At 38.4% G+C, this 24581-nt stretch overlaps 3 protein-coding genes and 1 long non-coding RNA gene across 5 annotated transcripts in view; 2 read left to right on the top strand and 2 right to left on the bottom strand.

The window, feature by feature from the left end:
* Positions 1-7445, bottom strand: part of LOC309479155 (serine/threonine-protein kinase pim-2-like) — a 51953-nt gene extending 44508 nt beyond the window's left edge. Inside the window, exon 1 of the mRNA XM_082143072.1 lies at positions 6127-7445. The gene's annotated coding sequence lies outside the window, so the exon portion shown is untranslated. The remainder of the gene's footprint in view (positions 1-6126) is intronic.
* LOC309479153 (oxidation resistance protein 1) lies at positions 68-17181 on the top strand. Of its 2 annotated transcripts, XM_082143069.1 has the most exons (15): positions 68-365; positions 1298-1523; positions 1618-1784; positions 2618-2685; positions 4259-4411; positions 4621-4752; positions 4860-5044; positions 7452-7768; positions 7870-8017; positions 8174-8339; positions 15087-15197; positions 15341-15493; positions 15647-15742; positions 15876-15949; positions 16068-17181. In XM_082143069.1, the coding sequence occupies exons 2-15, from the start codon at positions 1462-1464 to the stop codon at positions 16201-16203; spliced, it is 1968 nt and encodes a 655-aa protein (XP_081999195.1). In that variant the 5' UTR covers positions 68-365; positions 1298-1461; the 3' UTR covers positions 16204-17181. The 2 variants fall into 2 exon arrangements, with proteins under 2 accessions (XP_081999195.1, XP_081999196.1); XM_082143070.1 differs by lacking the exons at positions 68-365; positions 1298-1523; positions 1618-1784; positions 2618-2685 and adding an exon at positions 2707-2941.
* LOC309479159 lies at positions 8346-12534 on the top strand. Its single transcript, XR_014199169.1, has 2 exons — positions 8346-11634; positions 12060-12534. It is a non-coding gene; the product is annotated as an uncharacterized lncRNA (long non-coding RNA).
* On the bottom strand, positions 17172-23773 carry selenon (selenoprotein N). Its single transcript, XM_082143071.1, has 12 exons — positions 23422-23773; positions 22355-22472; positions 22029-22159; positions 21567-21779; positions 21218-21342; positions 20912-21049; positions 20298-20379; positions 19894-20082; positions 19360-19465; positions 18679-18791; positions 18470-18571; positions 17172-18391 (listed from the first exon to the last, which is right to left on the bottom strand). The coding sequence occupies exons 1-12, from the start codon at positions 23617-23619 to the stop codon at positions 18224-18226; spliced, it is 1683 nt and encodes a 560-aa protein (XP_081999197.1). The 5' UTR covers positions 23620-23773; the 3' UTR covers positions 17172-18223.
* Between the last annotated feature and the right edge of the window lie 808 nt (positions 23774-24581).

The following is a 24581-nucleotide window of genomic DNA, read 5'->3' on the forward strand; positions in this document are numbered from 1 at the left end:
ACACAATTGTAAATACAGACGCATTTGGTTTATTTAAACTACTATATACATAAAAACAAAATAAAAGTCACCTTGCAGATGGAAGTTAATAAAACGTTACCTGCTTGGCCAGACTGCATCGAAGCAAATGTAGATTTAGAAATTTAAATATTTAGAGGGAGATATTTTCAGCTGGTACATTCTGCAACGATATTTCGATTGTAATTGGGAATTTGAGCGAAAGGGAATTGTAATTGGGAATTGAGCGGTCCTATCTATTATCTTATGACTGACAGATTCACTGCAGAGGCATCAAAACACATGACAGTGCATCATGCGGAGCGTCCCGATCAGCTGGTCGTTATATGGGATCATTAAAGACCAAGGTAAGATAAATGCACATATTTGGTGATTTTCGATTATTGTAACTAAATTTTAGTGCCAAGTTTAGAGAACACACATAAAACATGAGCACAATGAGTGGTCCATCAGTAGATACTGCTTAAGAATTTTAATCGGGAGAGATAATTATGATCTATCAAGGATTCAGAAAATATATTGTTTATCAATACTGTATATATTATTGTGGATTCTAGACACAGAAGTGCGACATTGTGATGCATTTGGGGCCTGCAGCAGCAGCACTATCAACAATCCACATCTTGTACTGTGTTTTGGGCCTGATTATTGTTTCGACATTAAATTACTGAATTCTTAAAGCAGCTGTGGGCATCTGTTGTAGATGATGATGATGATGTTGTTCTTGTTGTCGTTTTTTTTTTTAAATCTTAGATGAACCACATAATTACTGGACCTGGGTATTTGCTGTAATATTGGGCTCAAGTTGGCCATTTTGCATGAATCTGTGTCTTTTGTTAGAATGTATGCATTCCCTGAATATTAAATGGCTCTATGTGGACCGAAAGAGATCGATTTGTTTCAGTCAACTAAGCTTTATTGGCATGATTTTCTATCCTTACAAAATTGCTGAAGTATATACAGAACATAGTAACTGAAGTATTAAAATAGTACAGAAAATAAAATATTAGTAAAAAAAGAGATACAATGAATGGTAAGACTAAATACAAAATAAAAAAGACAAAATCTAACAAAATTATATAATATTTATATTGAAATATATTTACTTATCTACAATACTTGTGTGTGTGTGTGTGTGTGTGTGTGTGTGTGTGTGTGTGTGTGTGTGTGTGTGTGTGTGTGTGTGTGTGTTTGTGTGTGAGAATGTCTTGTGCATATAAAAAATGGTTTGTACAAAGTAAACCACCCATTACAGACTCTTCTTCCTCTCATATTGCAGGTTTCCTGTAAAGTGCAGAGAATGCTGATGAGGATGGAGAGAAGGAAGAGGAAGAATTCCAGATGCCGACACAGCAGTGGGCAGTCGTTCCATCACTGATTCCTGTGCTGGAAGGGTTAACTTTTTTTTGACTGGTCAACTCTCAATCTCAGCAGTGAGACCTCATGGACCACAGAGCTCAGAGAGACAAGAGCAGGGCCAGCTACTTTGGAAATGTTAAGAATAGGTAAGGTTTGGTTGGGACTAAATGGATAGAGGAAAAATAAATCATTAATGTGTAGCTTAAGCTCATAAAGAAACCTGTGTCATCTTGTCTTTAGACTGGGATCAAAGCTGCCGGCTGGAATTTCGCAGCCTCCAGGCTTCATTACTGCTCAATGTTCCATAGGCGCCGAGAGTGTGCTGGGGAACAGTGTTGGGCAGGAGCAGTGTGGCAAAGGAAATCACCAAATCCGAAACCCCAAACTAAGACAGTACTATCTAAAGGGTAAGTGAATGACCATCAACAACGATTGACAATTAGCTTCTGATTTTTTAGGCACCTAACTACACACCTATACAGAAATAGTGTTTAGTTATAAAGTTGCTTTTTTATTATGGCACATTAAGTTAGAAACAGAAATGAAATTCAGTACTGCATAAAGGGTTTACACTACCGTTCAAAAGTTTGGGGTCAGTAAAATGAAAAAAAGAAGAAGAAGAAATTAATACTTTTATTCAGCAAGGATGCATTCAATTGATCAAGATCGAAAACTTAAAGTGACGGTAAAGACATTTATAATGTCACAAAATATTTGTTTCAAATAAACTTTCTATTCATCAAAGAATCCTTAAAATAATTTATCACATATTCCACAAACATATTAAGCAGAACAACTGTTTAACACTGACATTAATGTTTCTTGAGCAGCAAATCAGCATATTAGAATGATTTCTGAAGGATCATGTGACACTGAAGACTGGAGTAATGATGCTGAAAGTTCACCATTGCCATCACAAGAATAAATTACATTTTAAAATAACATTTTTTAAATTGTTATAATATTTCATAATATTACTGATAAATAAATGCAGCCTTAGTGATACTGCAATGTAGAGCCAATCTTGGAGTTTGTACATATACATTGAAAATCCCAACTGACATTTTTTTAAATGGTAATGACTCACAAACTGGTTTAAAATTACAGTTCCTGCTTACTAAACATACTTAGTGTGTTTGTAGTTTAAACAGCTGAAGAAACAAACTGAGAAACAAACACATCTGCTTTCACTCTAGTTACTTGTATGCAGTTTGAACTGTTTTTGCATCTATCTTCATAGAGGCGGCATTTCCAGTCAAAGATCCAATAACGAAGATTTTGGAGTCATGCAGAAACAATGAACACGGAGTGAGTAAAGTTGTTAAGCTTATCGCCTTCAAGTTCCTGTTTATATGTGATGGAAGTCTCCATAAATATAACTGCCAGCATTGTCATACCTTGCTGTCATGTACTGATAACTTTGGAACAAAGGTTACTGAAACACCCCATGCTGTCTTGTCAAGCTTTAAAAGATCTTTACTGAAACTGTTTAATGGATAATTCAAGGAGAACATGGAAACTTTACAGCAAATATAATGGGAGAATGTCGACTGCGAAGGCTTTGGTAACTAATATTTTATTATTTAAAATGAATTAATAAACTAGAAATAATAAACAAGGCTAATTTGATGTCCCAGCCAAATGTTTCTGTTCAATATCAAACTGTCTTTCCTTCTCATTTTTTAAAGTTGATGTCCATTTAGTTTCTTGTGTACAGTAGGTAATATTGTTTGAATTGTATTACACAGAGACACCGTTGAAAATACACAACGTCTGTCGTTATTCAAGCTTCACCAGATGAAATGTGTTACAAGAGCATAAACAATCCTCAGATTCTCAGTTTGACTTTTCTGCCATTTGGAAACAAACTGACATTAGTTTGCTATTAAGTGTGCTGGGTTTAAACAGTTTCAGAATAAAAGACTGGGCTGTTTGTTTAAAGATAAAACTATGCAAATCATTAGATACCACTACTAGTATAAGTAATACATGTTATCCACCATTATTTGCATGTCTGGAGACAGTTGTCTGTAGCAAAGCCATAGGGAATGAAGAATTTGAGTTTGGACGATCAGATATTACACTGTGCGCAGAGTTCATTGATTTGTGTAAGATTTGTGGAACAAAAAGAAGTCCACCTTTCAGTTAATGGCATGAATAAAATCAGAAATAGAGGTCAGAATAGTTTTTGCAGAGGTTTTCTTTTTAGGGTGTCCCTATGTACTTTTAAATTATGCATATTAAATCATATGTATTATACTTAATTTTATTATACAATGCCGTTCAAAAGTTAGATTTTTTATGTTTTTGAAAGAAGTCTCTTATGCTTACTAAGACTTAATTTATCTGATCAAAAATGCAGTAAAAACAGCAATATTGTGAAATATTATTGCAGTTTAAAAAAACTGTTTTCTATTTTAATATATTTTAAAAATGTAATTTATTTCTGTAATGTCAGTTTTCATGATTGGGCCTTCAGAAATCATTCTAATGTGCTCTCAGTTTAGTAACTCACAGGCCCACAGGTAAACACTACAAACACTAGTCTTTACGGTTTTAATCATGTTATATGAAAGAAAGTAGCAGTTAATCTCCTAATAATTTTTATTCTTATGTATAAGATCTCTCGGAACAACTGGGAGACAAACATGACAAAGGAAAATAATCTATGACAGGAAGTGACAATAATAAATCATGTGAACTCATTTGCATGAATTATGCATCTTTGTGATTAGCTAATAGTTTCTGGGTTTCCAGACAACTGATGTCACAGGGCTATGAATAAGGAAATGAGGGGGTGTACAGCAGTGTGGAAAAAAGGAAGGGAAGTGAAACTGCTTTCAGTGTGACAATGTCTTTCATTATGAACCACCTCAAACAGTTATCCAAGAACAAGGTCTCAACTTCTACGGCGATAGCTTCTGACCCACATCCAAGACAAGAGCACAGCCTTGATCCTGCGCCTGACATTAGTGTTGTGGGAACTGCAACTCTTGTGTCTCCTTCCACGGATGCGGAATATGACAAACTGACGGTGAGAGAGTAAAAAATAGTGTGTTTACAAACCTTGGCACTTGATGCATTATGGTTTTAATAGTGAACAGCCTGACAAATCTCAGTACAGCTCGTTTGTAGCATTAATTCCAAGTTTAAGCTCTTTGTGATGCCAGTCAAACTGTAATGTAGTGACTCACAACGGCTTCTCTTCTACTGTTTTGTGTGATGTTTATTCATCTCTCGTAGGATGTGGAGGCAGTTCCTTTACCTGATGGAAATGTGTGTCTATTGGCTCTTCCATCTGAATGCTCTCAGGGGGAGGGGCCAGCCGCAATGTCTTGCCTCAAACTGTTCTCCCGTTACATCACAGACAGAAAGGTGACAATGTTAGGTTTATGTTACACTGTTTTATATTCCCATTACATTTCATAAAATGCAGCATATTCAACTTCAGTTCTGACTCACCATTTTGCTTGTCTCACTAGGGTGTGGTCTCTGGAATATTGCTGGTGACGTCCAGTAAGATCTTCTTTGACCCTCAGAAGTCTCACCCACTTGTTCAGGAGAATGGCTGTGAAGAATATGTATTCTCCTGCTCTGTGGATGATCTTGCCTCAGTGTCCTTCTACACAGATATCTCTCACATTCACTTCAACAAGACCACATACAGGTACTTTCTGCTGGGATATATATATATATATATATATATATATATATATATATATATGTATATACACACACACACACATATACATATACATATATATATATATATATGTATATATATATATATATATATATATATATATATACACATACACTCACCTAAAGGATTATTAGGAAAACCATACTAATACTGTGTTTCACCCCCTTTCGCCTTCAGAACTGCCTTAATTCTACGTGGCATTGATTCAACAAGGTGCTGAAAGCATTCTTTAGAAATGTTGGCCCATATTGATAGGATAGCATCTTGCAGTTGATGGAGATTTGTGAGATGCACATCCAGGGCACGAAGCTCCCGTTCCACCACATCCCAAAGATGCTCTATTGGGTTGAGATCTGGTGACTGTGGGGGGCATTTTAGTACAGTGAACTCATTGTCATGTTCAAGAAACCAATTTGAAATGATTCGAGCTTTGTGACATGGTGCATTATCCTGCTGGAAGTAGCCATCAGAGGATGGGTACATGGTGGTCATAAAGGGATGGACATGGTCAGAAACAATGCTCAGGTAGGCCGTGGCATTTAAACGATGCCCAATTGGCACTAAGGGGCCTAAAGTGTGCCAAGAAAACATCCCCCACACCATTACACCACCACCAGCAGCCTGCACAGTGGTAACAAGGCATGATGGATCCATGTTCTCATTCTGTTTACGCCAAATTCTGACTATACCATCTGAATGTCTCAACAGAAATCGAGACTCATCAGACCAGGCAACATTTTTCCAGTCTTCAACTGTCCAATTTTGGTGAGCTCGTGCAAATTGTAGCCTCTTTTTCCTATTTGTAGTGGAGATGAGTGGTACCCGGTGGGGTCTTCTGCTGTTGTAGCCCATCCGCCTCAAGGTTGTGCGTGTTGTGGCTTCACAAATGCTTTGCTGCATACCTCGGTTGTAACGAGTGGTTATTTCAGTCAAAGTTGCTCTTCTATCAGCTTGAATCAGTCGGCCCATTCTCTTCTGACCTCTAGCATCAACAAGGCATTTTCGCCCACAGGACTGCCGCATACTGGATGTTTTTCCCTTTTCACACCATTCTTTGTAAACCCTAGAAATGGTTGTGCGTGAAAATCCCAGTAACTGAGCAGATTGTGAAATACTCAGACCGGCCTGTCTGGCACCAACAACCATGCCACGCTCAAAATTGCTTAAATCACCTTTCTTTCCCATTCTGACATTCAGTTTGGAGTTCAGGAGATTGTCTTGACCAGGACCACAACCCTAAATGAATTGAAGCAACTGCCATGTGATTGGTTGATTAGATAATTGCATTAATGAGAAATTGAACAGGTGTTCCTAATAATCCTTTAGGTGAGTGTGTGTGTGTGTGTGTGTGTGTATATATATATATATATATATATATATATATATATATATATATACAGGGCTTGACATTAACACCCGCTAACCCTCCAAATGCAGGTGGATTTTTCTACTAGCCACTTTGGCGGATTGAATTTGATATATACATTTTTCAAGTCTTTTAAAAAGGCATCTGAAATAATAAACTAAGTGCAATCTAGTGTTGTCAAAAATATTGATTTATCGATACTGAAATATCTGAAACTCTTCCGCAGAATAGATACACTATGCAATCTGTGCATTCTTGCTCTCTAATCTCTCAGTGAGTGACACACAAATCCACGTCCCTTTAATCACTCGTTTAATTTGCTTCGGGTGAATATTTTGGTGTTACAGGGCTTGAATTTTGGCGTGGGATTGTGCATATTGAGCATATTTTTACTCATTCCAGCAGATTTTGTGCTCAAACCTAAAGTGCGTGCACATAAATACACCATAATGGCTATATAAAACAGTATAATGGGTCTGTGCGTCAGGTTTTAAAGTGATAGCAGCCTAATATACCTGCTGCCAAATTATGAGATAATATTAAATATATATATATTTATAAAATGATCAATTATAAATAATATAAATTATTAATTAATACAAAGCAAATAGTTGAGATTAACAGAATAAAATTGTAATATCAAATTTGGTGAATGTACAAAAATTCATTACATTTAACATATTTCATTCACCAGAAGTTTAACTTTGACAGCCCTGAAAATACATTTTATAATATACAATGTAATTATATAATGTAATTTGTAATAGATAATGTGTGTGTGTGTGTGTGTGTGTGTGTATGTATATATATACTGTATATATATATATATACACATATACATACTGTATATACACATGCACAAATAAAAGTGACAATTTGTTGCAGACCCCTCAGCACCCCACAAACAACTGAATTTTGGTTGTTAATTAAACGGTGCAAAGAACTAACTTTCCCATCATTCATTGCACATACAGCACAGACACATTGATCTCATTTTTCTTCCAGATGTAACAGTTGTAAGTCATCAAAGAGCAAAACAAACAGCCACAAGAAAACCCATCAGTCAGCATTAGAGGCCATTCCCGCTCCTGTGTCCTCCGTTTCACATGATCTGACAGCGACTCCGGATGCTAAAGAAGAGGATGAGGTAGTTGGAGAGACTAGGGACATGTCTGAAGCTGAGAGGCAGTCTGGGGGAATGCTAACATCTGCTGCTGCTACTTTCTGTTGTGGAGGACCAGACAGTGTTCAGAGAGGAAACAAAGAATATGAATTCCGAGACAAATCCGAACAGCGGTCATATTTGGAAAGACAGCTGTTAGGTAATCAAGATTTTTACTCAAGAACTTTGACATTTAACTTGTACTGACAACTCTTTTTTTTCATCAACTAATCCACTTAGTTATCTCTCTTCACTCATTAGGTCCTTGCACTTCTACATCTAGTAGTGGTATAAACGGATCTCTGATGTTTGTGAGAATTCGACAGAAACTGCAGCATGGGAAGAAAAGGGCTTTCTCTAAACCTAAAATTCCTTCCAGAGACGCCTGGTTCACCATGCAGCAGGGAAGGTACTTAAGCCTTACCTAGACTACACAGCCTGCTTGAAATAAACAGCAAAACATGGCAGAATGTTTTAATTAATGTGCTGATAATGTTATAGTAAAAGTTACAACATCTCACTTTCTTGTTCTTTTTCCCTTTCTGCCTTTGATTTTGTGCTGTAGCTCAGACGAGCTGTACGCTTTCATGAGCCAGCATCGACCGGACCTGTGCATCCTGGAGGGAGGTGTTGAGGATGAAGCAGAGCATGATGAAGAGGATTTTGTGCTTCTCGATGATGAGGAAGAAGAGGGGTCTCCACGAGAAGGCCAGGCCGGAGAGGACTGGGAGGTCAGTTATTTTCTAAATGTATGGATTAAACAAATAAATTGAGATAACACACGCCAAGAGAGCAGGAATAACAATCGAACTGAAGTGATACAAAGAAAAATGCCTGTTTTGATTGGAGTGTGCAGGGGATGTTTCTCGCTCACTTTAATGATACTAAAACTAAAACACTTTGCATTTGTAAATACAGATATGGTAATTCACTGGTCGAATATGCTTAACAATATTCATGGACTTGTAGTGTTGCTTCTATGACAACCAGATTACTCACCCTCAGTATCTCAATCATGGTCAAAGGTCAAGAACTTGAAGCCTAAAAAAAAAAAACTACTTTTTGCATACACTACTGTCACTTTTGATCTATTTAATGTCCCCAAGCTTTTGAAAGGTAAAGACATTTATAATGTTACAAAAGATTTGTATTTCAGATAAATGCTGTTCTTTTGTACTTTTCTATTCATTAAAGGATCCTGAAAAAATATATCATGGTTTACACACAAATATTAAGCAGCACAAATGTTTTCAACATTGATAATAATAAGAAATGTTTCTTGAGCAGCAAATCAGCATATTAGACCAATCGGATGCAACGCAATGCATTCTGGTAAGTTTGTCTGCTGCCGCGTCACAATCACGTGTGCCATCAAAGTACCGCGAGAGCAAGACGAGACCAGCCGCCTCGGTCAGGTGCTACAGCTGGCCCAAATTGGCTTCACAAGCTCTGATGACGACACAGCAGTTTCGTGTTTATTCTGACACATTCAGCTCAGGTGATGTTCAAAAATGTGTTTTTATAAAAGTAAAAACTCTTTTCATCTAACCTTAATGTTATAGTAAGTCATGTTTATCAAAATAATACTGATAAAAAAATTTAGATCCACTTTATTGGTATTTAAATAATATAGGCTTATGTTGAACTTTTATGCTTGTACAGGTGGCGCTGTATAAGCAGTACATAAAGACTTGAATGAAAAGTGTTTTTGTTGCTTCATGAAAACATCTAAATGTCTATGCATTTGACAAATATTGCATCTAATGCAGTTCAAATGTGATAAAGTGCACAAACACCTCGCGAGCGTCACGAGAAGCAGAAAGTGTCTAACTTCGGGTCTCCGTTTTTAGCTCTTCCCTGCCCACAACTGGCAGATGTCACCTATTGGTGGAAGCCTAGTATAGTTAGACTCAAACACACCTAATGATTTATGAAGGATCATGTGACTCAAGACTGGAGTAAATCCAGCTTTGCCATCACAGGAATAAATTACATTTTAAAATAGATTAAAATAGAAAACAGTATTTAAAAAAAAAATCTTAACAACCCCAAACTTTTGAACAGTAGTTTAAGTCCTCATGTGTTTACTATAATGTAAATATTTTTTTAGCTTTATCTGTTATGTTTTAGATCTTGTGGTTACTGCATTAACCTTGAGTCTTAAATCATATTTTCACATATGTTTATAGGGAATTCATATAATATGAATAAAGATGTTGAACATTCATTCAAGGTTTTCATCTGTAAAACTTCAGTTTGGAAGTGTTTGTCTCTTCAGCTCAGTTATTGGCAGTAGTGTTAGGCCCCGTTTACACGATGGGAAAACGCAGATATTTCCCTGCGTTTTGGCCTGTCATTTACACGAAAACGCCGTTTTTATCCCAGAAAACGATTATTTTTAAAAACTCCGGCCAAAGTGGAGATTTCTGAAAACGCCGGTTATGTGTTGCCGTGTCAACTGGGAGAAACGGGGTTTTAGGTTCTCAAACGTCACATTATGCGCCAGAAAATGCTTACGTCATGTGAGCGCCCTATGTTTAGAGTTTGTTCCATACTGTCTATGAGTTTGTTTGGCTACTATTTGATCATGGATGCTGTTAAAGTGGTACTCATTTTTACTTTTGTGAAAACGCTTTTGGCCTGTTTGCATTTGCTTCGCTGTCTGTCCACACGAACGAACCTCGCGCCATGTCTATTGTTTTGAAAGGAACAGGAAGTCGCTCGTGCTATTCGTCGTTGTCGATTTTGAGGATTCTGATTGGCTTGCATGGCTTTATCCTTCTCCTTACACTGCCGCCCCTTTGTATTTATGCGGGTTGATGTAAACGGCAACTGTTTTTGAAAACGATATTGTGTGCACGATGTTATTTTTGAAAACGGAGGGGGAGAAATATTCGTTTCTCTAAATACCCGGCTATGTGTAAATGTGGCCTTAATTTGGTGGTAGATTATCACACGGAGACGCGTTTCGCTGTATACGTATACATTTTTTATCGTATTGGCGTTTCGTCCACATGGATCCGGCGTTTTCGGAGACTGAAACCGCTATTTTTTTAAACCGGGTCCCAAGGTGGATAAATCTGAAAACGCCGTCCTTGCGTTTTCGTGTGTACGGCCAATCCGTACATTTTGTGAAACGATGATGTCATCACACCAAGTGTCAACTAGTCAGACACCGTTAAGTCACAGCAACTAACGTTACATTTATGGTTTTTCATATTGTTCAACAAAGTTCTTGATAAAAAAAGAAGCTACTGTGCCTACTATTATTGTTGTATACAGCGCGCAAGGTTTATGCGCATGCTTTAAGTCTTCTTCTCCGTTTTTAGTGTATGTCTGTGGCAGAATTACAGCGCCACATACTGGTCTGGCATGTATACTACATCGTTTTGAGTCGGTTTCGTGTGTACGCAGATATTTCTTGAGACGACGCCGTGTTTACGGAATTTTTTTTTTTGAACGGGGAAAAAAATATCGGATAGAGAAAGCTCTGGCTTCGTGTGGATGTGGCCTAAGTACTTGGATGAAGAGACCAGTCATTTCAATCTTTGTAAGAAAAAGCGCCACCAGCCGTAACTGTGGTTCCAAACAGCAAACCCTCGCGCGCGACAGTGACGTCATCGCACGCAGTATCGCGCGCGTTGGTTCCGCAAGACGTATGACGTTCGTTTATATACTGTCTATGATCACGTTAGGTCTCCAATTTTCGCAACTAATATGAGAATGAATAATTTCGAGAAAATAGTGGCGGACCAAGTCCGCCGACATAGGTACCTCTATGATCGGAGTATGCGCGATAATACTGACGTTCAAATTATTAATAATGCATGGAACGATATCGCCGCCGCCACGGGAAAAGACGAGGCAGATTGCCGTAAAGCGTGGAAGAATTTAAGAGACAAGTTTGTGAGGATCAAGAAGAGGGTCTGCACAGGAAGCATTGATCCAAGTCCACACACGATCATGACGGAGCTGGGATGGTTATGCCAATTTGTTAAACATCGGGAAAAAGTCTCAAATGTGAAGGTAAGAAACACAAATGTTATGTTGTTGTTTTATAATCGTTTTAATAACGTTACGCGTTCAGCCCTAGAGTTACAGACAACACTTTCTAACGTTTCATTCTAACGTCACTCTTCCTTTCTTTAACGTTATTGACATGTTACTGTGTTCTCAGACTAGTGTTGCATAGTTCAGTGGGATGGGATGCCCTACACTTTTTATATATCAATAGTCTGTTTCAGTAAGATAGTAATATGGTACAGAATAATATGGAAATATTTGTACTTCTGTTTCATTGTGGCTTTAATACTAAAGTTGCTTAAAATTTTGCTAGAAGGGAATGAAAAATATAGTGGTAGATTGTATACATGTTTGTAAAATATACCCATTGTTTAGTACGTTTACAACATCTTTTAGACCTGAATGTAATTATTGTTTCTTCATATAAGGTGGTCTCCATTGAGGAACAACTGAAGACAAACAGCTTCCTAACCTCTCCAGCATCAGGAACATCAGAAACATCAGAGACTGCGACTTCTGCCAAATCTCCACCCTTGTCCCTCATGCCATCATCGCCACCTCCCCCCACTCCATCCATTCTTCCACCCTGTCCATCACCCAAACGCAGCTCCTCGCCCTGTTCAATTTCAGCTTACCCTACCCCAAGCATCTCATCCTGTTCCAATGCCTCACCATCTTCTACTGACTTAATGCCTAAGAGAATGTCTTCCACTGAAGAAGCCTTACTGAAGATACTGGAGCAGCTGGACTGGGAGAGGGAGAGGGCCATGCAGCAGGACACTGAAGATTTCAGATTCGCTGCCGTCATTGCTGACATGTTGGCAAAAATCGATCCTCACCGGAAGCCTGAGGTTAAATTCAAGATCCATCAAGTACTGTATGAAGCTGTGCAAAATACCCAAACATAGACAGCATCATGTTTTCACTGAGACTATATATATATATATATATATATATATATATATATATATATATATATATCACAGGTGTAAATGTTTATGTATATAAATAAAAACTTCAATATTCAACTGGAGTTTGATTTTATCAATGATCCTTCAGAAATCATCCTATGCTGATTTGCTGCTCAAGAAACATTTCTTCTCATCACTGTTGAAAACAGTTGTGCTTTTTTTGTAAACGGATACTTTTAAAAAAATTAACTTTTCTAATATTAACGCGGGTCCTAAAGCTCTTGCTTGATCGTAACCCTTCTTTTTCCATTGATAATCCGCTGACCTTTTCTGTTTTGTAATGTCTCTCAGCAGTCTTTCTTTAAATCTCCCTCTTGCTCACTCTCTCTCCTACCCCGTCATGAGTGGACACACCCCCTACAGCTGATTGGCTAGAAGTTTGTTGTGTGGCTTGTTCTGATTCATTTTCGACAGTTTTTCAGAAATTGTTTACTGCACCTTTAAATAGCTGGTTAGCGTTCACTATAGCATTTTGCAGCATGCTTCCAGAGTTCCTCTAAAACCCTCCACCTTCCCCAGCTCCACCTGTACACATCTGCTACGGGTAATTTTATATATGCTATTTGTGCAGCAGCAGTGTCTTACATGCTCACAGCAGCGCATCAGTGTATGTATTGGCATTAGCAAGTTCCTGTACTTGTTCTGCAGAAGCAGCAATAATCTACAACACCACAAATAATCAACAGCAGCATAGCAGATCTATTCCACCAAAACCAACTACATTAACATTGTCATATCCATAACCATGCAAAAAATCGTCATTTTTATGATAGAAATGTCTTTATTTCTTTTGATCAATTTAATGCATACTTGCTGAATAAAACTATTAAAATCCTACTGACCCCAAACATTTGAACGGTAGTGTATGGGTTGGTGAGTCATACACATACAGGTCCTTCTCAATAAATTAGCATATTGTGATAAAGTTCATTATTTTCCCTAATGTAATGATAAAAATTTAACTTTCATATATTTTAGATTCATTGCACACCAACTGAAATATTTCAGGTCTTTTATTGTTTTAATACTGATGATTTTGGCATACAGCTCATGAAAACCCAAAATTCCTGTCTCAATAAATTAGCATATTTCATCCGACCAATAAAAGAAAAGTGTTTTTAATACAAAAAAAGTCAACCTTCAAATAATTATGTTCAGTTATGCACTCAATACTTGGTCGGGGATCCTTTTTGCAGAAATGACTGCTTCAATGCGGCGTGGCATGGAGGCAATCAGCCTGTGGCACTGCTGAGGTGTTATGGAGGCCCAGGATGCTTCGATAGCGGCCTTAAGCTCATCCAGAGTGTTGGGTCTTGCGTCTCTCAACTTTCTCTTCACAATATCCCACAGATCCTCTATGGGGTTCAGGTCAGAAGAGTTGGCAGGCCAATTGAGCACAGTAATACCATGGTCAGTAAACCATTTACCAGTGGTTTTGGCACTGTGAGCAGGTGCCAGGTCATGCTGAAGAATGAAATCTTCATCTCCATAAAGCTTTTCAGCAGATGGAAGCATGGAGTGCTCCAAAATCTCCTGATAGCTAGCTGCATTGACCCTGCCCTTGATAAAACACAGTGGACCAACACCAGCAGCTGACATGGCACCCCAGACCATCACTGACTGTGGGTACTTGACACTGGACTTCAGGCATTTTGGCATTTCCTTCTCCCCAGTCTTCCTCCAGACTCTGGCACCTTGATTTCCGAATGACATGCAAAATTTGAGCAACCACTGAGCAACAGTCCAGTGCTGCTTCTCTGTAGCCCAGGTCAGGCGCTTCTGCCGCTGTTTCTGGTTCAAAAGTGGCTTGACCTTGGGAATGCGGCACCTGTAGCCCATTTCCTGCACACGCCTGTGCACGGTGGCTCTGGATGTTTCTACTCCAGACTCAGTCCACTGCTTCCGCAGGTCCCCCAAGGTCTGGAATCGGTCCTTCTCCACAATCTTCCTCATGGTCCGGTCACCTCTTCTCGTTGTGCAGCGTTTTTTGCCACACTTTTTCCTTCCCACAGACTTCCCACTGAGGTGCCTTGATACAGCACTCTGGGAACAGCCTATTCGTTCAGAAATTTCTTTCTGTGTCTTACCCTCTTGCTTGAGGGTGTCAATGATGGCATTCTGGTCAGCAGTCTTACCCATGATTGCGGTTTTGAGTAATGAACCAGGCTGGGAGTTTTTAAAAGCCTCAGGAATCTTTTGCAGGTGTTTAGAGTTAATTAGTGAATTCAGATGATTAGGTTAATAGCTCGTTTAGAGAACCTTTTCATGATATGCTAATTTATTGAGACAGGAATTTTGGGTTTTCATGAGCTGAATGCTAAAATCATCAGTATTAAAACAATAAAAGACCTGAAATATTTCAGTTGGTGTGCAATGAATCTAAAATATATGAAAGTTTAATTTTTATCATTACATTATGGAAAATAATGAACTTTATCACAATATGCTAATTTATTGAGAAGGACCTGTATTGTTTCTGTACAGATGGTGTCAGTGGAGGAGAGTGGGCTGAAAGCTCCTGTCTCTACTGAACCAGAAGGTTTGAGTAACATACTGAAGCAGAGTGTCATACTGGATGCCCAACAAGTTAGAGAGGTCAGTACTCGCACACTTCAGATTCAGTATACATAAATACTTATTCATAGTCATGCAGTTTTGTAAAATGAAGACCTGATCTCATTCTGGTGGCCCAGTGTGTGTAATGTGTTGTAAAATATGTAGCATGCGTCTTCTCTCAGATCTCGAGAGAGCTGCCTCCTCGTACCATCGGACGCACGTGGCAGCTGTCCTACAGCACGGACAAACACGGGGCAAGTCTCAAGACTCTGTACAGAAAACTCAGCACTACCGACTCACCTGTGCTGATAATCATCAAGGACAACAACCAGCAGGTCATTATTTCACAGCTGGTGAAGTGGACAGCTGAGGGTCAAGGGTCACTGTCCAATTGCAATATTCATTCCACCTGTAATTTTGACCTAAGTTGGACGTTTTGGTTTCGTAAAGGTGTATTGTTATTTGAGTGGTTTTAATTTCCCCCTCAGATTTTTGGGAGCTTCCTCTCACATCCTCTGCATCCTAGTGAGGCATTTTATGGCACTGGAGAGACCTTCCTGTTCCTGTCTCATCCACGCTTTAAGGTACACATAAAGACACATTTGAGCAAATTTAGTAACATTGAGAGAAACAACTGTAAAGGTTTATGAGATCAAATGAAATTCTTAATGGGAATTTCTTTTAAACACCTCTAAGATTATATTTATTTCATTTAAGTGTTTCCGATGGACTGGAGAAAACTCTTTTTTCATCAAAGGGTATTTGGACTCTTTTGCCATTGGAGGAGGAAGGTACATATTCATATTCTGCACGATGCCTTTATAATGCAGAGTTGCATATTTCTTGTCTTTTATTTTAGACTTGCAAGTGATTTGTACAAGTAACTTCATTTTTGTCTCTTCATTTCAGTGGTCACTTTGGTCTGTGGGTGGATGAGAGGTTGTTCTTGGGCAGAAGCAGCCCCTGTCTCACTTTTAATAACTGCAGCCTGTCTGAGACAAACGACTTCACAATTTTGGATTTGGAAGCCTGGACATTTGGCTGACACATGCTCCAAATAATCATGATTTAGTGGGAAATATGGCCATTGAAATTAACTATTCGATCACATTTTACCGACACCTGTAAATGAAGGGAAAGAGACCCTGCAAACTGTGAATATTCTTCCTGATGTGAAGTCAAGGGAAGAGTTTTGCACCAATGGATGAAGGCTCACCTATCATCTTTACCACCATGATGAAAAAAAAGCCTGTTTCGTCTTGTGATTAAGATGCATTTGGGTTCATTTCATTATTTAAATGAGTGCACTTCATCGTACAAGAAATAATGTTCTGGGACAGAATGGAATACTATCTGCCCAAATAACATTTGAATGGTACGTGTTTACACTAGTGAGGTCAATCGTGGATCCCACATTATTACTGCAGCGCTGGTTACAGTGCGCATGTTACTTTGATGAGGAAACCTTTTTATCTATGTTAATTTATAACAACTTAAATAAGCTACACCCTGACTAAATGGCACATATTAAAGCCTCACCTGCTGGTAGTAAGCAAAGCAGCAAAGTCTGCTATACACAGTAGCTTAGGCGTTAGTTTAAATTTCCATAGCTACACTTGACACATAGAAAAGGTTCCTCATCACTCAAGCCAAAACAAAATCAAGACTGAAATGATTTTGGGTTAAAAACCACACACATAAACATCACACAAACCTCAGAGCTGCATGTTTCATGTCTTGAGAATTTTGGTGTCACAATACTTTCTTAGACATTCACATAAAGTCTTAAGCACTCCTGTGGATTCCTAGCCTGTAGGAAAACTTACTTTCTGTAAATAACTCTTACATTAGTTATAACATCAGTTCACAAAGATATCTGTACAATCAATGGCTCTAAAAAAAAACCTGTCAAAACAAATTATAGTCATACAAGACCAATGCAATATTTATACATGTGAAAATTCAGTCACTCAATACTGAAAGTGTTAATTAACTTACCTAATAAACATCAAATTAACAATAACACTGTTTTATTTATTTTAAAAAAGCACATTGTATCTATTTGACAAAGGTAGATAATTAGTAGTGCAAAAGTTAAATCAGTTTCAGTTGCACAATTTAAACAAGACAGTGAATACTATGCCAAATTACATAAATCTATTCTAGTCTTTCTTCCTGCTTCTGCTCTTCAGCTTAAATGTGGTAAAAAGAATCAGACGCGAGTGCATGCGAGCTCTCTGCATTATATTTAATTTTTAAAAGAATCTTTTTTAATTTTTTTATTTAACTAGCCATTACGCATCTCCACCTTTAAACAAAAGTGGATTTCAACAGATATATTAGAGCCCATGGCAGCTTTCCTGCAGCTGTGTGGTTGAGCTGAAATCCAAAGCTTTGCTTTGTGTGTATTTTAGCACAGTGCCAGTATTCTGTTGAGACAGAAAAGCAGGCGTTGCTTCCAGACTTAAACAACAACATCAGGCCTGGCCTCACCCTGATTGGGCTTTCAGACAAGACCATCACAAACTGCCTAATCGTGGAAGCCACAGCCTGGATAATTCTGTCTCCTACAGAACCATCTGGAATAACAAAAATATTTGCAGCAAAATATAAGTGTCTTTGTATGTAATGAAATAAAAGTATAAAAGTGGTTTTATCAGATCAGTAATACTATATAATGCTGTTTTAGTTCATTAATCTGAGCAATAGATCAGACTAATGACATTCGTCACTCAAGAAGTGTTAAATTTGCACATAAAACGGCACATAACACCCTGGTTTCATTGGGGTGACAAACCACACTCTTGTGACTGTGGTGACAAAATTATGTTATATTGTGCATTTTTACGTGTCACACTAAGGACCATGTACAAGAAGATGTGGTCAATAGCTGCCTTCTGAATGAAGAAATGGCGTCAGCTCCTCCGCATACCTTTCCTCAAAGCAGACATGGGGGAGTCGAGCTGATATCAGCACTTCCTTTCTTTTCCCTCATATACTCCCTTCAATTCTCTCTGAGATGCACTGATTTTTCTGGAGACAGAAATCGGATCTTTAAACTAGTTTTATGACTCCAGGTAAGGTCTGGCCTTTTCAAGTCCTTCCTGCAGGAAGCGGATGTATGTGGAGGTTGACGGATCTTCAAAACCTGCTGAGAAACTGATAGCTGGCCCCTCTTCCTCAGGTTTCATAGATGTCTGGTCCAGGAAATTATTAGCATTGATATGATGGACCTGGAGAAGTTACAGTGATATTAATCTAAGCAAATTGAATAAGGTTGGAACAGATTAAGAAATCTAAAGCAGACTCACCACAGTGCCGTTGGGCAGCGCCACCATCATCTCCACTGGAAAAGTATACATTTCCAAATGCAAACGAGCCTTTTCACTCAAATCCAGATTCTTTTTATCGCCCTAAATGGAAGGAAAAGCACTTAATTAGCACTGATATGCGTCTAAAATTATAAGTTTTAATTTTGGCTTAAAAAATATACATCAGCTAAAAAACCCAAACTCTTCACCTGCAGATCCTCCAGCTCTTTGACTAGAGACCAGCTGCTGATGAAGCTCTGGTTGAGTAAGGCCAGAACGGGCGAACTCTCGAGGACTGTCTCCCGAAGAGTCCGCCCTGAACCTACCGGAGATAAGGAGAAACAGAAGTGTACAGAACACAAATCAGAGAAAGAACTTGAGTACTCTAGCTTTAAAACACACTCTGACCAACGATTAACACTACCAGAAGATCTATGTCATGCTGACTATGGATACACTGAAATGAACATTCTGGGCCACTGAAAACCAAAAATGCTTTATTATTTTAAATTAGCTTTTTTGTATGATTGTATTAATATTAGACAGGGCTATTCCAAACAGAAACAAGTCTATTACTACATAGAACTTTTATGTCGGGACGTTATTTGAGTGGACTTTTCCGATGAGCATGAGCGGAGCACACATGCATAGAGCGGAAATTTGAGCAGAGCATCAAATCACGCAGTGATAACAGCTAGAGCGAGAGGAAAACTGAGCGCTAAACACTGAGGGGCCGTTTTTCTTTTTCAGCCAAAAAACAAAAATTCCATTTCAGCCGATTATGTTCGGCTGCCGAAATTTCGGTGCATCCCTAATGCTGACCCATATGGCCGAATTTAGCTCTTCCAGCAGCATGTATGCTTTGTTATAGTCGACCATGGGTGTCTTACCTCAGCATGACTGGTCATCCAGGGATCCCCAGAGCAGAATGGAGTGAATCAGCTTTTTCTCAGCATCAGCTCTGCTAAAGGCCTCACTGAATGGTAAATATGGCACCTTCCAAAGAGAAGACCCATGCTTTTAACATTTTGAGTGAAAATTATGGGCTCCAAAAAAAACATACAAGGATCAAACGTTCACAATTAGAAACATTTAGAAAATAGACGCACTCTTACAAATAAAGGTTCCTTATTGGCATCCATGGAATCTTTCCATTGTACTAAAGGTTCTTTAGATTATTAAAATTTCACTTTTAGAATCAAAAATGGTTATTTATTATGAACTGTTCACTGAATGGTTCTTTTGGGAACCCTTCTTCTATGGCATTGGTGTGAAAACCCCCCTTTGAAACCTTTATTGGTGGTGTGAATTCATTTCATGCTGACTTCAAAGAACATTCATTGCAACAGCATTGCTGCAGACTCTTATTAACTGATTTCAGGTGTTCAAGTATGAATTTGTAGGAATTGTAGCAAGGGACTCACCTTTTTAAATGGGTACATTGTGACCTCCAAGCATCTTGATGCTTCTTCTCTGCTCAGCTCTGCACTCCAGACAATCTCCTCGAACACAAACTGAATGGGCTCACCTCCCTCCCCTCGGCTGTCAATCATGTTCCCTTGCTCGTCATAGATCACCGAGGGAGTGGAGGGTCCTGCTGCCTTGAGCTCCATCTGTTAACATATACGGCCTGTTTACTTTTTGTATCATGTTTTAGCTAATCATGCCAAGATGACAGTAAAATAAAAATTTAAGCTTTGATTCATCAGCAACGAGAAAAACTGACTAAAGAGCATGCAGTAAAATGTCAATGGAAGCAGTTTCAGTATTATGTATAACCATAAATCAAAACCCTCTGAACGTGTTGTACATAATTATCAGCTCTAACCTGAGGCAGGTATCCAATATCCACCTCCATGTTACTGCTCTCGCTGGCGCCATACAACCACTCCATGTCCACATTTAGAGTTCTGCCATATAAAACACACTCAACTGGGGCTGCACAGTAACCGTTAAACAGATAATCACAAATATTTGATCACAATTACAATTATATAATCATGATTATTTAGATTTTAGTTTTTTTATACATTTCATTAGAATTATTGCACTTACATGTGAGCACAAATCAAGAGAACATGGTTTTATTTTGCCTTATCTAGTTTTCTGGTTCATTACGTTTATTATATGAATTAACATATAATTATTAAAAACTAAAACTGAGAAATTAATAATTGAATTCAAAATTATCTTAATGTTTTTCTATTTACATGAAAGCTTGTGGAGGCTTGTTACCAATGCAAAATAATGGAAAAGTCAAATGAAAACAACTTTGTCAGGAAAAAAACCCAGCAGGCAAAAATGCACAGAAGATTATGCTTAATTTATCGAGAGAAACAGAAATTGTGATCATGATTAAAACAAGATTAATTACGTAGCCCTACACTCAACACCTGAAAAGTGCTTATTCTTGCAGTTAGGAATAGTGGAGGTAAGACTGACTTGTCATTTGGGACGTAAAGATGAAACTCTCGGATGTGAGAAGCATCTTTGGAGAGGATGATGTTACCAGCAAACTGCCCAGGAGTGAACCAGAATGGAAAGTTGGGAACATCATTTAGCTGGAACTCTGCATGGATTCTGTAATTATTAACACAATACCATCAGAATCCATTGGAGACTCACAGTTAAAATAAAGTTAAAACAGAAGATTTCAAACAGTTACATGCACAGTAGATTACTACTGGGTTTTTTAGAAAATCCCATTTATTTTAGATTTCTAGCATGGCAGTTTTTTTTTTAACTCACCTGAAAACAATGTCATAATAAAAGTCACTAGCAGCCCGTATACAAGCCACGGCTCCCTGTGGAGCAAAGCGGGATTTCACAAAGGGCCGCGGGTGGAACATACTCAGCAGAGAGTGGATCAGCACCTGCAAAAAAATGACAATCACATCACCCATCTACAACTAAAGAGATCGAATCAATCTCCTTCTTGATCAAAATACTCTTCACAATCTCAGATAACCTATTATTCAACAATTTGCTTTGAATAAATACAAGTGATATTAAATTAAAATTGTTTAATGGGTGTGAACAACGAGCATCTAAACTCACTGACTGAACTCATTTCAAAATTTGAAAGGTATATTTGTACCTCTTTGCCTCGTGGAGTGGGAGGATGATAACGGTTATTGGGAAGGTAGCCAGTGAAAATGTTCAATTCGCTGGGAACAATCCACCAAGTGTCACCCAGGGCAGATTTACCACTGGGTGGCAAGAAGGCCTTGAACCGACTGGCATAAAACGTGGATGAAGGAACAGCTGGACGTTTCCAAGACCGCAGCCCACTAAGAGAGCTGTGTGAAACCTGTTGAGAAGGACACTGCACTCAATTTACCTCATACACCCATTTTTAGCATGTACCTTGTAATGGGTCCAAGTTATATAATTTATCAAATTAATGAATACATTTTTATAATTTATTATAAGTTTGAATTGTTCTTATTACTGGTAATTTTCATTTTAATATACATATATTTTGAAATCATCACCTTGTCTGTTTATATCATTGTTTAGTGACAAATGTATAAATAATGAAGTCTAATGTTTAAATTACCCCTAGAAAGCCATCTTTGCTCTTAGTCATGCTTTCAAGTAGTAATGGCTGCATTTTAGCATGTATGGTCAGCGTCTCTCCATTTGGGTCATGTGGTATCTCCTCTTCAAACTCTGGAGGAGGTTCCACACCTTCAGGCAACAGAGATGGATATCAGGCATTACAACAATGTGAAAAATGCATTGCTTTAAAACTCTCAGCTGGCATTCAGTTTTCTACAGTGATGAATACTGACATTGAAGCACATTAATTCTGCTTTAATAGACTATATCTGCCTGTGAAAGGATGTTAATGCTCTGCAAGAGTACAGACAGGGTAAATAATACCTGTGAGTTTTTCTGCAATAGGTTTGAATTCCTCTGGACTGAGATAAAGGTCATGATTAGTATCCAGGGATGAGAAGAAAAAGAGTCCATCTGCTCCCAACGCCTTCAATCCTGCTTCCTACAATAGATGCAATCCAAACAGAGAAGAAACCTCAGCAATTTTACAGGCTGCTCCCATTAAGGAAATAACTAGTAATTGTAAAACAGGCTAATTTTGCGATTAGTTCTATTAAACAGTTTGTTTCAAAAAACTGGGGGGGAATAAAATCAGAAATTATTTTACCACGTTGTAATTATGTCTTCCCGTTTATTGTAGTTTCGTCCTAGTTCTCGGCGGTTTTTTGCAAGGTTTAATAAAATGTTATTTATTAACTTTCATGCTTATTATTTTTACTCGACTTGACTTTTACAGAACTACTCGGACCGATCCAGTCAGATTCGTAGGTGATTGATTTTAGACCATTTTAACCGGTCAACTGATTCATTGAAAAGATTCGACTCAAAAGAACGAACCATTCGTTTGGAAAGCACAGCTAAATACCCGAGGGCAACAAAACAATGATGGCTGCGTCGATTTATTTTTAACTGAATTACTGACCTACTTTTTATGTTGTGTCTGGGTTTATTGTCAGTCTCAGAAGGAGGGCAACCAGGAGAATGTCTAATGTAGGAAGTGACAGAATTAACAGTGATGTATGAAAAAGAGGGGGGTTGGTTGGTGTTCTAACAGTCTTTCCCAGCTGTGGCAATTACCCAACCCTTGTAAAACAGCGGGCAGCTGGAGCAGATGCAAGTTTACTGTTCGCAAATAACAAAAGAGGACGTGGCAAAGAGAGCGCAAGTCTGTACAGCCAAATTCATTACACTTTAAACGAATATTAAAAGAGGAGTGTATAAAGATAAATAAACACTGCATTTTAGCCAAGTTAAGTCAACTACAAAGACAACATGTGGCTTGAACAGCTACAGTAAGACAATCACGCAATATCTCTAGAATGGCTCTGGGAAGCCTCCCTCCTTCAGGGGTCAAACTGCAATGAAAATCTGACCAAACTGGTATAACTTACATGTCGTTTCACAAGCTGGATGTCCTGATAATATGTAATGCAGAAGCCGATGAAAGGAACAGCAGCGATTATGAATAAGCTGAAGAGCTGCTTGAAACGTGAGCGGGCGCGTCTGCTGGATGGAGTCGCGCGATCTTCATCATGATGATGATCATCCGTTGGGTCTCCAGCAGTAGTTTTATCCACGTCTGCGGCCATACTCTAATAAATGTCTCTATCTGCTCTGTAAATCACTACAGGGGCATAAAAACAGCCCAGGGTGAAAACAAGACTCTTAAGTGAAATCACACTGTAGCGGAGCAGGAAGAAATCACTCCTGCTACTCCGAGATTTCTCCTGCTAGTGGATCATGTCTGACTGACTCTCTTAAAGGGCCAGTGCGCACATTTATGTCTAACACTTTGGGTGTGTGATGATTAAATCTAGTGATCTGCCTATCTAGACAACATTCGGAACGTGGCTATGATGGCAAAAATACTGTCTAGATAGGCAGCAGAGTAGGTTTTAAAACACAGTATATAGTGTGACCATAATTATACGGTTCGGGGCCAGAGAATGTACTGTCTATGTCTTTTTGTCCTTCGTGTTGCTAATAGAGTTAAATATTCGCCTAATGTTCATGAATGATAAGGGCATTTCAACCACAGGGAGACTAGACGTGAACACAATTAATATTAAGTGAAAACAGAGGAATTGGGTCAATAATATTTTTAATAGGGATGGGGCCGATCCGATCCAGTATCGGTACCGATACCAGTGTAATTCACGTATCGGATTTTCCCAATCCAACCTGCGGAGATATCTGAGGAAGGTCCTACTCGACCGAACGTTTGTTGAATTTTTAAAATGCACTGAGCACTTTTTTGCACTTGTATAAATAAAGAATATTGCTAGTAGCTCGGTATACTCCTTTTCAGATACATAGCCTAACAAACAAATTATTTTTAATAATTAATATTTTTACACTTTTTGGAAGGACTTGAAATATTTAAGCCACAGATGGGAATCTTGTGCTAGCCAGTGTTACACTCACTTATTCTCATTATTCTGACACCTACTGGCGTGCGTCTGTGCAGCATCACGCAAAAATAAAGGTTTACAGTAAGTGACTGTTACGTTATTCGTATTGATAGATTGATAGACATGATAGATTTATTTCG

This window comes from Leuciscus leuciscus (assembly GCF_965113295.1).
Source record: "Leuciscus leuciscus genome assembly, chromosome: 17".
NCBI classification, from domain to species: Eukaryota; Metazoa; Chordata; class Actinopteri; order Cypriniformes; family Leuciscidae; genus Leuciscus; species Leuciscus leuciscus.